At 42.1% G+C, this 17560-nt stretch overlaps 1 protein-coding gene and 1 pseudogene across 3 annotated transcripts in view; one reads left to right on the plus strand and one right to left on the minus strand.

The window, feature by feature from the left end:
• Positions 1 to 12980, plus strand: part of LOC115113493 (PHD finger protein 21A) — a 50041-nt gene extending 37061 nt beyond the window's left edge. Inside the window, exons 6-18 of one of the 3 annotated variants that reach the window (XM_029641241.2) lie at positions 511 to 684; positions 804 to 1058; positions 1410 to 1493; positions 2153 to 2473; positions 2985 to 3107; positions 3501 to 3552; positions 3722 to 3801; positions 4075 to 4135; positions 5318 to 5484; positions 6038 to 6193; positions 8013 to 8088; positions 8187 to 8290; positions 8409 to 12980. In XM_029641241.2, coding sequence (XP_029497101.1) covers positions 511 to 684; positions 804 to 1058; positions 1410 to 1493; positions 2153 to 2473; positions 2985 to 3107; positions 3501 to 3552; positions 3722 to 3801; positions 4075 to 4135; positions 5318 to 5484; positions 6038 to 6193; positions 8013 to 8088; positions 8187 to 8290; positions 8409 to 8807 — 2052 coding nt within the window. In that variant the 3' untranslated portion in view covers positions 8808 to 12980. The remainder of the gene's footprint in view (positions 1 to 510; positions 685 to 803; positions 1059 to 1409; positions 1494 to 2152; positions 2474 to 2984; positions 3108 to 3500; positions 3553 to 3721; positions 3802 to 4074; positions 4136 to 5317; positions 5485 to 6037; positions 6194 to 8012; positions 8089 to 8186; positions 8291 to 8408) is intronic. The other 2 variants (XM_029641245.2, XM_029641243.2) reach the window with 2 other exon arrangements.
• Positions 12742 to 16027, minus strand: LOC115113494 (ras-related and estrogen-regulated growth inhibitor-like; annotated as a pseudogene).
• Between the last annotated feature and the right edge of the window lie 1533 nt (positions 16028 to 17560).

The raw sequence follows: 17560 nt of genomic DNA on the forward strand, positions 1-17560 counted from the left end.
ATTCTTTAGTTCAGTGCGCGATGTGGCCATTTTTTGGTTTGTTAGCTGATGTCGTCTATTTTGGGTTATACATTTAACCTGAGGCAGATGCTGTTCTCTTCAATGTGAATTTAACCTGAAGCAGATGCTGTTCCTCTCTCTTCTCGCTCTTTCTGTTCCCATTTACCTCACCACCTCCCTCTGCCTTAAGCAGAAAGCATTTCTATTACGTTTAAGCAAAAAATGCCTTTATTGCTTATGAAGATACTTTTTATATATATATTTTTTTTTTAATGACTGAGTCAGCCATGAAGGGAATTGAGTTTGTATGAGGTAAAGAATAACATTTGACAAGGACAGTTGCTTGTCTCTTTTTACTTTTGTTTCGTGCTTTTGATATCCTGGTACTGGACAGTTTTTTTTGTTTGAGTCATCATTATGTATGTACCTCTCTAGGACAGAACGATCCATATGAAAACTCCAGAATTCCTTCTGTCGACTTAAATCTGTCTGTCCTCCGCTGTCTTGCAGAAGAAGGTGGTGGAGCAGCTGAGGAAAGAGCTGCTGGTGAAACAGGACCATCCGGAGGTCCAGGTCCATCAGCAGCCCCAGCACCCAGTGCAGCCTGATGGGAAGGCCTCTGCCCTGCCTAACCTCCACACCCCACCCTCCCTGCCCTCGCCTGACAAACTGAGCACACCACAGGTACTTGCTCACACACACACACACACACATGCATACACGCACACTGCTGTAATAGTAATCTGTTCGTATGTATTGTTGAAGGGTAGCCCCATATTCAACTTAGCTTCTCTCCTGGACAGAACACGATGACGGTCACCCCGGTCATCGCCACTAAGACTCTACCTCTGGTACTGAAAGCTGCCACCGCTACAACGCCTGCTTCCGCCGTGACGCCGCGACCCTCCGTCGCCAAGGTCACCGCCATCAGCAACACGCCCAAGGCCAGCATAGGTCACCCTGACTCACTGAGTGCACCTATCAACCTTCAGACATCCAGCAAGTTGACCCATCAGGGGATGGAGCCGGTTCGGATAGTCCCCAAGAACACTATTGTTGTAAGTATACTGTATTTCCGGCATGTCACTCACTCCACTTCATTGTCTGCGCATACAATTCATTTACACTGAAGTGTCCCTGAAGTCCCGATTGTGTTAATAGTATATTTCTGATTTTGTAAACAAACATTTGAAATCACGGGGCACAGGTGGGGTTGCCGTGTTCTTTAGATAAGGAGGACGTATCGCCCTTTTCTGTGTCGCCGCAAGAGTGTCTGCAAATGCAGATTTCACAAGGAATGAGTCGGATCTGGGACCAACTTTTCTTCACTGTGTGAAGGTCTATCTCCTTGAGACTGTGTGTGGTTTTCCGCATTCTCTAATGTGTGTAAACGGATGGTTTCATCGCAGGTGCAGGCCACTGCCCAGCCTATCAAAGTTCCTCAGTTTGTCCCTCCGCCTAGACTGACGCCTCGACCTACCTTTCTAACGCAGGTTCGTCCACGTGGATCTCCCCTCCCCTCACCCCGCAGCCTCTCTCCAGTAACACTAGCAGGGGGCGTTTAGACTGGATATCAGTCCTAGAATGGCCAGTTTTTAATTCGTTAGCTATCATCTGACGTCCTATAACGTCAAATGTACTCCATTTGAGGCAGTTTGATTGGATAGCCTACCAGACTACAATGGGTTTTCTATTCAGAGGTCTGAATAGGGATTCTACTGGAGGGGACTGTTGGAGCAAGTTCTTTCTAATTTGTTGTGTTTGTCTCGTGTCCTTTTGTGACGTGTGTGTGTGTGTGTGTTCCTGCATTCATATGCTTTTTGTTCAGGACCGAAGGCTTGGCCCAAGACCTGTTTCAGTGGCATTTTCGTAACCCCTTGCTAACTACCTGGCTTCACTATCTATGTCAGCGGTGTTGTTCCTTACCACGTGCTTTGGCTGTTCCTTCAATCTACCTGCCCAGTGCCAACCCACCTCCTACTAACCTTTGTTGTGAATGTGGCATGCCCTCTGTTGTTGCTGCTCTGTGTGTTGATCACAGAGGGCTAATGACAATGCTGTGTATTTGGTATGCACTTTTTCTTACTGTTTAAAAGACATGGGCCCTTACATACTGTATACTCACTATCCTCCTGTCTATATTGTGGACCAGGTCCGACCTAAACCAGCCACGCCTACGCCCACTTCTATGGTACCCATCGCCCCTGCGCCCCCTCCTCCCATGCTGGCTGCTCCTCAGCTCCTCCAGCGGCCTGTCTTGTTGACCACCAAGCTGACCTCCACCTCACTGGCCTCCACCACCGGGCCCATCCACCAGGTACGCGTTGTAAACGGCCAGCCCTGCGCCAGCATCACCAAGACCCTGCCCTCTGCCCAGCTGACTGGCATCGTCATCACCTCGCCGGCCACCATTACAGCCACCCTGGCAACTCATCAGACCCTTCAGATCAGAAGCCTCAGCCCTGACACCAAGGTGAGAGGAGGGGGAACAAAGAGGGAGGGCAAACTTGATTTGTTTAAATTACAGTCTTCTCCGTGGACCCAATCAAATGAAATCTATTAGCTTCCAGATAATATTTTCAGTAGGGCCGTCGGTAGTGGAATTACCATTTTCATTGCTGTTAAACCAAGAAGCACCCAGCTGTTAGCCTTGCTATTTTGTGTTCATCACAGGCTTCTTACTTAACTCAATTTGGTCGGCGTAGACACCCTGCTTTGTTGATGTGCATGGCTAGGTACTTGAGCAGCTGCCACAAACTCTATTCCAGAGAGTGAATTCGTAGATACACTGAATATTAGAAGACCTCCCAATAACATTCACGAATGTAGAATCCTCCACCTACATAAGCCAGGTCATCACCACCCTCTGTCCTGGTTTGCTGTGTGTGAAAATGTGTGTCTCTCGTGGGGGGGGCGTCACATTCACCGTGGAGGGACTGTGGCTCTTGTTGTGTGTGGCTAACTCTGTTACTTCCACCCTCCAGGCTGTTAAAGCTCGGGGTGTTACAGACCCGAAGACTTCGGCCAGTGCGCCCTCCTCCCCTTCACACACCGCTAGAAGCACCGCTCCACCCCTGCTGAGGAACAAGAGAGAGGACAACCCCCAGGTGGGCCTATACTCTATACACAGATGCAATGACAACAAGAAAATAAAAGTACAGTACCAGTCAAAAGTTTGGACACACCTACTCGTTCAAGGGTTTTTCTTTATTTTTTTGACTATTTTCTACATTAATAATAGTGTAGATGTCAAAACTATGAAATAACACACATGGAATCATGTAGTAACCCCCCCAAAAAAGTGTTAGACAAAGTAGCCACCCGTTGCCTTGATGACAGCTTTGTGCACACTCTTGGCATTCTCTCAACTAGCGTATTCTACAATGTAAAAAGAAAGAAAGAAAAACCCCGGACTTTTGACTGGTACTGTATATGGTCAGCTTTGTGGGGCAATCTTTGACACGTTTAATGAAAATGTGATTTCTTGTTCTCTCCCACAGAAACTTGCCTTCATGGTATCCTTGGGACTTGTGACATATGACCATCTGGAAGGTTGGAAGACCCAAATGGAGCTTTAATTTTTATTTATTTTTATATAGCATGCCCCCCCACCCTATTCTGTATATGTTTTGTCAATAATGTCTGCGCCTACATGAAGACAATTTAACATCAGATATGTCCAGTGTGTTATACTGACCTGGTCTATTCTATACCTGTGTAGAGATCCAGAGTCGGAGGCAGGAGCGCAAGAGGAGAACAACAGCAAACCCAGTATACAGTGGAGCAGTGTTTGAGCCTGAGGTGCAGTACATAGACCACTAACGTTGTTATTATTATGGCATTATGATGATACTGTCAGGGTTGGTCTCAATTCCACTTATGCATTCCAGTCAGTTCAGGAAGTACGTTGAAATTCCAATTCTCTTTAAAAAATGTGGAATTGGAATTTGGTTTACTTTCTGAAATGGACTGGAATTGAAATGGAACCGACCCCAACTCTGGATACTGTACCTGTTCTAGGTCTGCTGTGTGCGAGAACCAGACCTAAGTAGTAAACACAACCTATATTTACAGCGTAAGAAGAACGGCGTCACCTACCTGAACACTCCTCTACACCAAGGCACCAGGAAGAGAGGTCAGTATGAATCTCCTGTCAGGTTATGGAAACATCGAGCTACTCAGGGTTGTGTGGAGTGTCCCACCTTGTAACCTTGCTAACACAATGTCAATTGGACCGCACAACCCTGCTCTCCCAGACACCTCGAGGAAGTCTATGCTGTCATATCTCATACAACGGTGGAGACCAGTATACATAATTTTGTTGTACTGTGATACTGCCCCATCACAGACTTACTGTCGGAGCTCTTTTGGTTGTGCTATCATGCTAGTGCAATAGAGCTGGCTCTTTCCTTGCACTTCCTGCTTTTAATACCACTTGACTCTGTGCTTTTGCCCTGTCTGTAATTCATGCTACTTAACCAGCTCTCTTTGCCCTCTCAGTAAGATGCCTTCCCACCCTGCTCTGAATGTATTGTTGAGGATGGCTTCACAGCTCTGTACTGTATTTGCTCACCCCAGGACTCCACCAAGTAAAACACCCCCATGTGGATTTGAGCCATGTCTCTGTCTGAATGCTATGTGTATGGCATTAGCCTGGGTACCAGTCTGAGTTAGCATTCCACTCCTTGCCACTCTTTCCCATGTTTAGCATTTACACGGAGTATATGTAGTGGAATGTTAACCAAACAGGTTCGTGGATCTCAGGCTAGTATGGCATGCCAAGCCAAGTCAGATCTCACTGCTCATTTGTTTGTAACAGACTTAAGAGGCCTGTTATGTAACATATTTAGTGGTACACTGCGGTTCTGTGAGCAGAACATTTGGGAGAATGAATCCTCATATGAACCAAGCATTTGCTTCCCACGTTCGCACTGACAATGTTGAATGCAGCTGTATTTGACCTATTGTTTCATAGAGTACATTGGAATAATGTAGATATTAGATTTGACATTTGTTTCAACAAAGTCTTGCCCTGCGGGTCGATTCAATGTGTCTTATGTCTTGCTTTGACCTGCTTTGAACTACTGTCCCAATTAACTGTCAGCTTTGCCCAGCTCACCCTTCCCCTTGACCCGACTTCATGCTGTTCCCCCTCGCTGTGTACTAACGCTTCTGTCTGTGCTCCTCCTCTTCCTTATGCGCTAGCCAATGAGGACCCATTGTCACAGGTATGTCATGAGAATGTTTTTTTTATTTTGTTCTCCCATTTTCCTTTCTTTTGTTTTTGTTTTGTTTTGTCGTGTCTCATCTCACCCAGGTCGCCCACCCAAATACAGCAGTGTTCCTGAGCTGGGTCTTCACACCCCAACATCCCCCACCAGCAGTCATTCCGCCTCCCCGGCCAACCACCGGCCAGAGAGGGGGGGCTCTCACTTCCCCGTCCACCCCCACACCCTCCCTCTGCCTAGACCCAGCTCCGGGGATGTAAGTAGATGATGGAGAGCCCACTGCACCTACCAGGACTAGAGGAAGCCTCCCCCAAATCCCCCCCTCAGTGGTATCTCCCTGAGGCCCTATGGTTTCAGGACAGACCACCCCTCCTTACAACATGAAACCTTCCACATCCATTCACTTTTACACCCTACATGCCATTACATCCATTATTCATTTATGTGTGACAATCTATGTGTGTCCTGGTGTCCATAACCGTGCAAAGTGAAAAGTCCCTCACTCCTTTGGCTGAGGATGTTTGGATCAACGCATCGCACGTCATTGCTGTTGACAGTGGTGTTTGGGGTTTGGTAGGGTACCGTGACCAGCAACATTACTCGCGGTCATCCAGTGAAAACTGGCTCGTGTGAACAACACCCAGTGCCCACAAACACAATTACAATGTGAACAGTTTGAAAGCACAGTCAGATTGGGCAGGTGTCATTCAGTGAAGTTCGACTCCCCTCTCCTCTAGTCCCACATATCCAGGTATGATCGGTTGGGCGTAGTGGGCCACAATACTGATTGATGCAATTCTTCCTGACAGGGAGACATCCATGAGGACTTCTGCACTGTGTGCAGGCGCAGTGGTCAGTTGCTCATGTGTGACACATGTGCACGTGTTTACCATCTGGACTGCCTCGCTCCACCCTTGAAAACCATTCCCAGGGGCATGTGGATCTGCCCCAAATGTCACGACCAGGTAACAGCATCACCTGTCCCTGCAGTCTCAGCCTCTTAGACGCTCCCCCAGCAGTTCCCAGGCCGGTCGTACACTAAATGCAGCTAATACAAGCTCCAGCTGAGCCACAGCCACCCCTGTTTATCCAAGCCAGTTTTTTCAGAGTGAGATATTAGAAGGGTGAAACCTCAGTGAGAACCACTCGTGCCACCTTGTCCTGGTGCTCTCAGGAATCTCAGAGCTTGTCTTAGTGTAGGGGGTCTGAGCAATTAGACTGTTTCCTAGCTTTGTATGTTCTCCAAACAACGTTTTTGAACAGGCACGAGAAAGCGCCATGCATTTCACTTCATTATTTGTACAAAATGCTTCTTGCACTGTCATCTTGTTCTTTTTTTGTTCGTCTGGTCTATGAAAGATTTGTGCACTTTATGTGGAAGTGCTCCAAAGGGGCCCTGTATGTGTCCCTGGACTTTTGGTAGCTTGGTTGAAAGGGAAGAGGTGTTATGTTGATATCCCTCGCAATGTTTCCATAATATACAGTATGATAACCTACAGTAAACAATAATCATTTGATTCACGGCCTTGTCTCGCTGTCCTAAACTCCTTGACAACAGCGTTCAGAGCCATGATTGTGTGAACATCTAAAAGTGGGGCGAAGAATTCAGGCAATTTCAACTAAAGTATATAAGTATATACAGTGCGGCCCGAAGTTGTTGACACCCTTGATAAAGATGAGCAATAATAACTGTATAAATTAAATAATTCAAATACCGAGCTATATTTTATTTTAAACTAATACAATTGTTTAGGAAAAGATTTTTATTAACAAGTAATAATGTTTTTTCTCAAAAGTAGCCATCAAAATGATTGACACTCATAAATACTCGTAGAATTAAAGTAGTCAAAAGGTTAGCATTCGGTCCCGTATTCATAGCACGCAAGGACTACATCAAGCTTGTTTATTTCGTTTTTTATTTACCTAGGCAAGTGACTACGAACTTGTTGGATGCATTTGCAGTTCATTTGGTTGTTTCAGATTATTTTGTGCCAAATACAAAATTAATGCTGATTCATGTATTGCGTCCATTTTAGTCACTTTTATTGCAAATAAACAATCTAATATGCTTCTAAACGCTTGTACATTTAATGTGGATGGTACTGTGAATAAGGATGAGTGATAAAGTCAGAGGGCCAGAGATCCTACCCTGAAGACATGCTAACCTCTCACCATTACCAATAACAGGGGAGGTTAAGCATGCGGCTGGGGGTATGATCTTTGACCCTCTGATACTTTTTCACTCATCATTATTCACAATTAATGCAGGATTATCCGTAATCATGTTAGCATCCACATTCATGTAGAAGTGTTTTTAGAAACCATATTTTATTTTTATTTACAATAGAAGTGACTAGGATACATTTATTTACCATTAGTTTCTATTGGGAACGAAATCATCTGAAACAACCAAAACTAACGTGAGCTGCAAATGCGTCCAACAGGTTTGGAGAATGACAAGTGCTAGTAACATGGGACCAAATACTAAACCTTTTGACGACTTCATTTATCAGAATCTTTAGGAGTGTCAATCATTTTTGAGCACTACCTTTTTCTTTCTCTAAACAATTATATTCGTATTATATCCCAATTTTGGGGGGGAGCATACACTATATAGCTCAGTATTTGAATTATATTGTATTTCTCCGCTCACTTGTCTCCTCCCCCAAAAAAACGAATGAAACATAATGGATGGTTGAATGGTTATTCAAACATTTAAAAAAGGAAGCAGAACTTAAGCCTATTGTTGACATGGATTCAATTGTTTTCCCTTTTCTACTTTAGATTTTGATGAAAGATGAGGCAATCCCATGGCCTGGAACCCTCGCTATTGTTCATTCCTACATTGCATATAAAGCAGGTACAGGAGAAGCCAGATCTTATAAAGAGCTACCTCCAAATGAATTTGTGTTCATCTAATGTAACACTTAATGTTGACTGTAATGGTTTATCTGACAGCTAAAGAGGAGGAGAAGCAGAAACTGGTGAAGTGGAGCTTGGAACTCAAGCAGGACAGAGAACAGCTAGAACAAAGGGTCAAACAGCTGAGCCAATCCATAACGGTAAGCAGTACACTGCATGACACTGAGGCTAACCCTGAAGGCGTGTGAAGTCATCTCAGAACAATAGATGAACTGGATGGTTAATTACTAATGAGCCTGTCCCTATTTCCCTCTAAAGAAATGCATGGAGAACAAGAACACTATCCTGGCCCGTCAGAGGGACATGCACAACTCCCTGGAGAAGGTCAAGGGCCTGGTGCGTCTCATTCAGGGCATCAACTTCTGCCCATCCCCTGAGGCCTCACCGCCAGCGCTCCAGACCAGCCTGACAAATGGAGGAGCAGACTGTGCCAGTGCTGACCACACGGACGACACAAGTCCCGAGGAGCACAAGAACATGACTAACAATAGCGGCGACGACCTGAACAACAACGCGGACGGGGCGACCGAGGAGGAAGGGAAGAAAGAGGACGTTAAAGAGATGGACAACCTCAACAGCAGCAGCCTTGGCAAAACCTTTGAGCCTCCCCAGACTATAGCACCGGCCCTTGTGGATGTAGCAGAGGGGGCCAAATAACACCCACCCACCCAGTCCAGGGACAGGAACCCCCAAAGAGAGGGAAAGAAAAAGATAAAGCACCCCGTGAAGTTGCCCAAAGTTGCCAATCGATTAACACACACACCGACATATATATTTTTGGGGTTGTTGTTATTGTTAGTTTGTGTATTATTGGATTGTCCGAGAGGACATTATGATTATCAGACGGAGAAAGGGAAAGGGACGAAGGAGGGTGACTTTATGTACCAGTGGTATGCCAATTGAGGTCAAAGATTATTATTCAAGTCTGACGATGGTGACACTCTTACTCATAATAACGATATTGTTAATAGTAATAAACATCACACCAATGTGTGCCTCCAATAGTCGCCATAGCGCCTCTTTGTGGGGATGGTTTCTTAGGGTGTCTTAGTCTGCAGCTTCAGGGGAGATGGATCCGAGATGTCCAAAGATGAGACCTGCCCGCTCGCCTGAAGATCCACCACCTACACCGCACCAGAAACAATTGGATCAACCAAAACACTATAACAGCCATTTGGAATTTATAAACTACCAGGGGACGCGGTTTTTGTTTGCTGCAGTATTTGTCAACAGTTTTGAAAATCACTGAAGTATTGCCTGAGGGATCTGATTAGTCCCAAATCACACTTTTTGTCTTACAGGAGCTCCAGCTCACCACCATCCATCTATCCCACCTGCCCCCATTACGACCACCAACAACTCTGACAGTACAGCTTAAAGCTACATCACAGGACCGATGATGGATCAACATAGGTCAGCCTGACGTTCAAGTTGTATCCACTGTCACCTCAGTGCTGCCCAACAGACAGACAGACAGACTGGCTACAGTGGGAGGAGCCCAGCATTCAGCTTACGGTCTGTTGTCTTCAGCAGCATCACATGGACTCGTTGCAGGCTTCATTGACAATGAAGATGTTTTTCTTTACGAGGTCACCTTTATCATGACTTGTTTTGCGTTATCCATTGTTGCTGAACCTAGCGTTTCTTTTGTATTATTTTGAGAATATGATTGACCACTTTGTTGATTGATACGTTCGGAGGCATAGACGGAAAGCGGCTGCATCAATATTCCATGTGACTGCAGCTCTAGGCATGCACGGGGGACTTAGCGTCTATCAGTTCAGATATTGTCTGAGAGGGTTTTTTGTGTCCGTTTGTCATGATCTGTTGCTAAAGGAAACTTAACCATTTATTCTGGGGGAATATATTTCTATTCACGTCTTCCTAGTTTTCGAACATCAAGATATGCTTCTTCAAAAGTGCTTTTCTCTTTCGCATTACTTTGGTTTCTTATAAAAATATATTTGAACCGGAAAAAACTATGTAAATAGCTTCTTTTTTTTATTTTCTTTTTTTTTAGATGTTCCTTGCAATTGAATTTTTATTCAATATGCTCAATTCATAACTGCCAAATGCTATTGTATCCAAATACAGCAGGGAAACAGTCCTATTTTCTTATATAATGTTTTTAAGGTTTCAATTAGGAGTCCCCGTAGATAGGCACAAATTTAGCATGGCAGTTACAGATATACAAAAGAGAGCGTGGCAATGACATTGTACCATATGTTGTTTGGGAAAATGGTCAGGAACGCCATAGGAAAAGCACAAACTTGTTGGCAAAAAAAACAAACTGGAACCGAACCACATACCCTCATCCTGCCATAAACATGTCTAAAGTAAATATGAACATTTGAACGATTATATTTTACACCACCACACTGACAAGTCACTTTTCATTTGACACTTTTGTACAGTATGTGTAGCTTTTGTTCATAATCTGTCGTTTTACATGTTTAAGTCCTTAAGAGTTGCAATGCAATGTCGATATATTAGTTGTGAAACACTTGAGAAATTAGGGACGTTGAAGGAATAGGTTGCGCCGGTAAACATATCATTTCATCACGGGGCCTACTTGCTGTACTACATCAGACGGTATGGGTCCCCCTGGCGGTGCCTTTGTCTAGACAGTTTGAAGGCTTTTACAGGGCTCTATATATTTCCTCTTGACATGAAATACACCCAAACCATGGCAATGTTTTATGTTTGAAAATACATAAACAAATCATCATAATAATGCAATTAACTGGAAAGCACAAAGAGAAGATGCAAGATGGGGTTTTTAATCTATCGCCAGATCAAAAGGAGAGCGTTAGTTAAAGGATAAGTGATGGCCCAGTCCAGTGTCTTGTGTTGAGGCCACTCTTCCCTTTGGCCTGCGGGTACTTGTCGTTGTGTAGCAATTGCCTTAAGAAAATGTTGCGCCTCGTGAACAAACTGTTCGGTGTATTGTTGGTCTTGTTTGAGTGTCACAAAAAAAATTCAATGAATTGTGGAAATCTTGTCTATTTGTGATGAACCACTTCAGGAAATCTACTTCTCTTTGCACAGAACTGAGATGATAGGCTAAAATGGGAACCTAATTGTATTTACAAGGGGGTCAGTTGCTCTGAGTCATGTAAGAGAGTTCCGATTCGTTTGACTTGCCAGTGTATGAAAAATAAGGATTGTGATTTGAACAACTATTTGAGTTGTCCCTCCACCAAGTCCCTCAAATACAAGCAATTAGCAAATATTATAATGCACCTTGTGGTTGAACACTCAACAGTGTTAAATTCTTTAGTTCTCTCCTGACCTTGCCATCTTCACGGGGCAAGATGCAAATGATAAAAGTGGCAGCAATGACACATACTTACCATGAAAATGTATAATTAGGGCCAGTTTGTTTTCTGAATATTGTTAAATATTTGACATATTCTTCTTCTCTTTTTATAATCCTTTAATGTGTTTTTATTGGACCTTTTTTGGTGCAGAAGCTTAGAAAAATGTGCCTCTAATGCAATAGAAATAATAAGGATCTCAGCAAATACACTCCCCCATCTGTGCTCAGCATGATGAGCCCAACAACAACAAGTACAGCTGTCGAAACCTCAACAAACATATGCCTACATATGCAAATAGATTGTATGGACATGATTATACTTATAAAAACCATTCCTACTTTTCATATATAGAACTGAATTTCACCTTTCCAACCTTGGTAACACTTTACTTTAAGGTGCCTTTCATAAAATATTCACAAGTCGTTCATAGACTGTTATTTAGTAGTTTACAGATTTTAGTTTATAACCCATTATAACGAATAAGTAACAAAAAAGTAACCAGGGTATAGGCTACCTTAATGTAAAGTGTTACATCAGTATATTGAAAGCTACAGCTGTACCATTAAATGTTTAATGTACTGTATACGTACCCCAATGACTCACGTAGGAAATGAAATGTCCCTCTCAATTAGTGACTTTTATTGGATCATAACTTTGAAGGCAAAGTGCTGAATATTATGGGCGAAATTGTTTTTATTTTCTGACTTAGGGAGGAAGATGGGGGGGAGGATGTGGTATGGCCAACTCAAATATTGTCTAGTGCTTTGTGCAGTGAAAGAAAGTAAATGTCAGGTTGTGGTAAGAAAAAAAATAGAAACAAAGTTAATATCCAAAGAATGATTTTAAAGATTTTTTTATTTCCATTTATGATCTACACCAGCTAAATAATATTCACAACGAGAGCAACCAATATTGATTAGATTCTCTCATCTCTGCATATCTTGATTAGTTCTGAAAACAGTTATTCTCATGCGAAATCACGTCACATCTGTGGCCTTCAAGTATTTTAGTTGCATTTCATTGCCATCAATATGGAGACTCCCCCCTTTCTTGTAAACCTCTGTCCCACCTCTTACTTCATGCACTCGTATCATTTCATTCATTTAGAAGGCTTTTTTTCTCAACGTAAAGTATTCTTCCTCTTTGTTAAGATGCATTGTAGCAGATCAAGCAAGTCAAAGGCACTAATGTGCTGGATATAGTGTAAATGGTTTATTGCACAGACTGCATACTCTCTTGTAATATTTGTCGGTTGTATTTTTTCACAATAATTTTTTAAAAGAAGTATTTGTTTATTTTTGACTACGGTTTTGTTACCAATCCTTTTTGTTGCCTGTGATCCACTGATTCATTTGACCTCTTACCTGTACTTATTATTTTATGCAGCTATTTGTATGCAGTGTTTGGCAAATTCCATTACAGTGTCAGAGTAAGTCAAGATTTTTTGGAGCATTCGATCAATTTGTATTTATTTATTTGACCATTTTTAAATAAAATTACAAAGTTGTAATTGTGGCGTCTCTTCTCTCTCTGTATAAACATATCCGGATTATGAACAGCCATCAAGATGAGGTGTGTGACAGTTCTTCTTACAAACACTGTAGACAGCAATCAATTCACTGTCAAACAAGTGGTAGTGAGCGATAATACCTCCAGGTCAAAGTGCAACTTCCGATCCATTTTCAGCTGCTTTCTGTCAAACTCCCATTGATGTTGTCAAGTGCCATATCAAAGCTGTGTGAACCTCTATGCAATTGTGCATTAACCAAATATGCCATAGACACACTGTGTGTGTGTATACTTTCTGTGAAATGCCTTCGTCACCATTGCATGGTCTTGCTGGGGGAGCTTGAGTGACTGTCCATGGCCAGTAGGTGGCGCTGGTATTCCAGACGCACCTCTCGTACCAACTTCTCAACCGCTACCTCCACAGCCACAGAACATTCCGCCGCAGACAACTCAAAGAAGTTGTTGCTGATGGCACCAGACAAGTGAATCAATTGAAACATGTCACCTCAGATCACTGGCAAGGGCCTTTCCTTCTCCTGTCCGCACCACCATTCTCCATGTCACATTTATTTACAACTATTACAGTAGGTATGCCTGATGAAAAAGCATGAAACAGAGTTTAGAAACCTATTAAAGGGACACAAAACACACACATACTTACAATACACAAAATACACAGATGATCTTGTTTAAGATGGTCTATCTTGCTATGCAGAAAAGACAACCACCACATAACGTTTGCAGTTACAATAAGCAGACTTACTGTTTTATCACTGTACTGGTGTGTAACAGTGGCTTGCGTATTTTATTACAACAAAAGCTGTAACCAGTCAAACTCAGCTTAACACAGCCTTGATAAAACCAGTTCCCCTAGTCATGAGTGATTTAATGGAATCATTATGATAAATTAGACAAACATTATACAAAAGCGTAATATCCGCCAATGAAAAGACAGCTGGACTAGCCTATGTAAAGTAGGTTCTGAAAAGAGTCATGGGTGGGTTGGGTTCTAGGCTGTCCTATTGCCTCTTAGAAGATGTAACCTCTGCAATAATGAGATGCCCTCCACTCCAGACTCCATTTGATTGCCCTTTCCTGGTGTTTCCACACGTTTAAAGTTGTCATCTCACCCAGGGTCTGCTTGACGTGATCAATACTCATCCTCTTTAAGTGTGAGACCGACTCAAAGCTGCTCCGGTCTGTGATGGAATACATCATTTGGAAACCATCGGCCCATTTAATGGAACTCTCCAGAGAAGGTGCTGCAGAACCCACAGACTCCTGCAGAGAGAGAGAGAGAGAGAGAGAGCAATAACAAGAGACAGGGGGGGGGGGACCACAAAGGTTGAGTTGTCATTTAATAAAGAACAAGATACATCTGTACCACTGGTTTTATGATCTCAAAAGTTGTCTGTTCATGGCAACATTTCGACTCTAGCAGGGGCATAGCACTTTTGGGAGCATACGCCAGTTTGTTTTGTTCTCTACAATTGTTGGAATGGTATGGGGGTCTGGTCGTTTGAGCCTGAGAGTAATCTTCCTCTTTGGGTTTATAGAGGCCTGACACAAGGGCAGAGAGAAACAAATCCCCAAAACAGTAAACATATAGACTTAATTCTGAGGTCGATTAAAGCCGAGAGCATGATGACCTCAGTCTCTGGATAGTACCTTGTTGGCTGTGTCCAATATTTCAAAATCGATGGTCTCCTTGTCCACAGTTTTCCAACACCTGTATATTACTCCTGTATGAGAACCCCACATACAGAATGCTGTCAGCCTAATATAGTCAAATGACAACTTGCATAAGGGACAGTAAAATTAGATGCTGTCTTTACCCTTTTGATGGTCATACTCTCCAATGAACCGCTTGGTGATGTATCTAACACACAGGGGTGAAGTTCAAACAAAGCAGACCATGAGCACTCAGGTATTTTAAATATTTCCCCTTGCATAGACCTCCCCGCACTAGCTAAGCCCAGGCTACTGATAGTAAATAGCATAGTAAACATCATACTAAATGAACATAGTATCAACAATTCAGAGTATTATTATTTTACATTAATTTTTGTATTGCAGATTTGTCTCACCTTCAGACTTTAAAAAAAACATCTGTCCTGGATGACCAATATAATATCCCACTCAATTTAAGCCATCAGTCTCCATTTAAAAATATTTTTCAATATCTGTCTTTCCACAGGTGTCTCGATATCACCTAAATCAATTGCATGTCCCATCGACAGTTTCAACCAATGAGATATGTTGATGAATTCTTTAGAAACACTAAAACATTAATAAACTTACTTTACAAATAATCACAGCTCGTCTAAATTAGTTGAACACTTTTTTATTTAGTCTACAACAGTTAGTTCAAAACCAGGATTCAGCAGAGTTCTGAGAACTCCTACTACATCTGTTCATGCATATTTTCGTTTTAAAAAGTATTAAAAAATCAGTGCAACACACACGATGTAATATATGAAAGTATATGAAATATGCGAGTATATGAAATACTGTCTATCCTTACTTGCTCTCTTCGATCACTTCGCTATGTCTGGTCCTCCAATTACTCAATAAGATGCTGGGAGACAGAAATATGTTTGTTCTCCATCATTTGCTCAGGTTTTCAGCTCACAGTCCAGTCCATCCATTGCCTTCGTTTCCCTTTTCAAAATGAAACAATCTGGAAGGGCGCGCCCCTTCCAAGTCTCATTAAATTGATTTGATTTATTGCTGTTGATAGCCAAGCATGCTGTGCGATGGAGACAGCTTGGCCTTTTCACCGTTAACTCAAACAAACCTTTGATATGGCGAATTAACTTTCTATCAAATAGTTTTTGGAATGAACTTTAAACTGTATCGTTTAAAAAAAAATAGTTGTGCATAGTTATGCGTATAATGAGTAAAATAAATGAACCAGTCATTTACACATGTATTTATTGGAGCATATACATCTTGTACACTACACCCTGCCCTCTTGTAGACAATTCCAGTGTCTGCAAATACATAGTGCCTTCAGAAATTATTCACACCCCTTGACTTTTTCCACATTTTGCTGTGTTAAAGCTTGAATTTTAAATTGATTAAATTGAGATTGTGTGTCACTGGCCTACACACAATACCCCATAAAGTCAAAGTGGAATTATGTTTTTAGATTTTTTTTTACAAATGAATTAAAAATGAAAAGCTGAAATGTCTTGAGTCAATAAGTATTCAACCGGTTGGTATGGCAAGCCTAAATAAGTTCAGGAGTAAACATTTGCTTAACAAGCCACATAATAAGCTGCTGGATTCACTCTGTGTACAATAATAGTGGTTAATATGATTTTTGAATGACCACTTAATCTCTTTACCCCACACATACAATTATCTGTAAGGTCCCTCAGTTGAGCAGTGAATTTCAAACAGATTCAACCACAAAGACCAGGTACGTTTTCCAATGCCTCGCAGAGGCGCACTTTTTGGTAGATGGATAAAAAAAATTAAAAAGCAGACATTGAATATCCCTTTGAGCATGGTGAAGATTTTAATTACACTTTGGATGGTGTATCAATACACTCAGTCACTCCTGAGTGGTGCAGCGGTCTAAGGCACTGCATCTCAGTGCTAGAGGCATCACTACAGACCCTGGTTTGATCCCAGACTGTATCACAACCGGCCGTTATTGGGAGTCACATTGGGGCGGCGCGCAATTGGGGCTCAGTGCGTGCTGAGCTCAGTGTTCTTAACTGACTTGCCTAGTTAAATAAAAGTTCAATTTAAAAAAAGATACAGGTGTCCTTCCTAACTCAGTTTACTGGATCGGAAGGAACCCGCTCAGGGTTTTCACCGTGAGACTAATGGTGACTTTAAGAGAGTTTAATGGCTGTGATAGGAGAAAACTGAGGATGGATCGAACAAATTGTAGTTACTAAGCTAAATGACAGAATGAAAAGAAGGAAGCCTGTACAGAATACAAATAATCCAAAACAAGCACTTTAAAAAAAATCTGATTGAATCAAGCCCTAAGAACGGACACATCTCTCAACATGCTCACAACCCGCCAAATACAGTATTTGAGTAGAATTTGACTTGCACCATTTTTTTTCCTGTATCCAAATGTTTATAATTTGGATCTAATTGCATGTTGTGAGCATGTTGAGAAATGTGTCCGCTATTAGGGCTTAAAAAAAACAAACATGTATTAACCCCTCCACCACCACCCCTCTTTGGAGGAGAAATATTATTTTTTTTACAGCTTTTCTGCTACATATACATACATTTTACATATACATACAAATCCAACACAACACATCACTGAGTACCACCATATTTTCAAGCATGGTGTTGGCTGCATCATGTTATGGGTATGCTTGTCATCAGAAAGGACTAGAGTTTTTTAGGATACACATTTAATTATCAATACATTTGCAAACATGTCTAAAAACATGTTTTCACTTTGCCATTAGGGGGTATTGTGTGTAGATGGGTGAGAAAAATAATAAATTTAATCCAACAACAAAATGTGGAATTAGTCAAGGTGTATGAATACTTTCTGAAACTGTACATCTACACCTACTAAAACCTATATTAGTCACAAAATCA

This window comes from Oncorhynchus nerka, linkage group LG28, assembly GCF_034236695.1.
Source record: "Oncorhynchus nerka isolate Pitt River linkage group LG28, Oner_Uvic_2.0, whole genome shotgun sequence".
NCBI lineage: Eukaryota > Metazoa > Chordata > Actinopteri > Salmoniformes > Salmonidae > Oncorhynchus > Oncorhynchus nerka.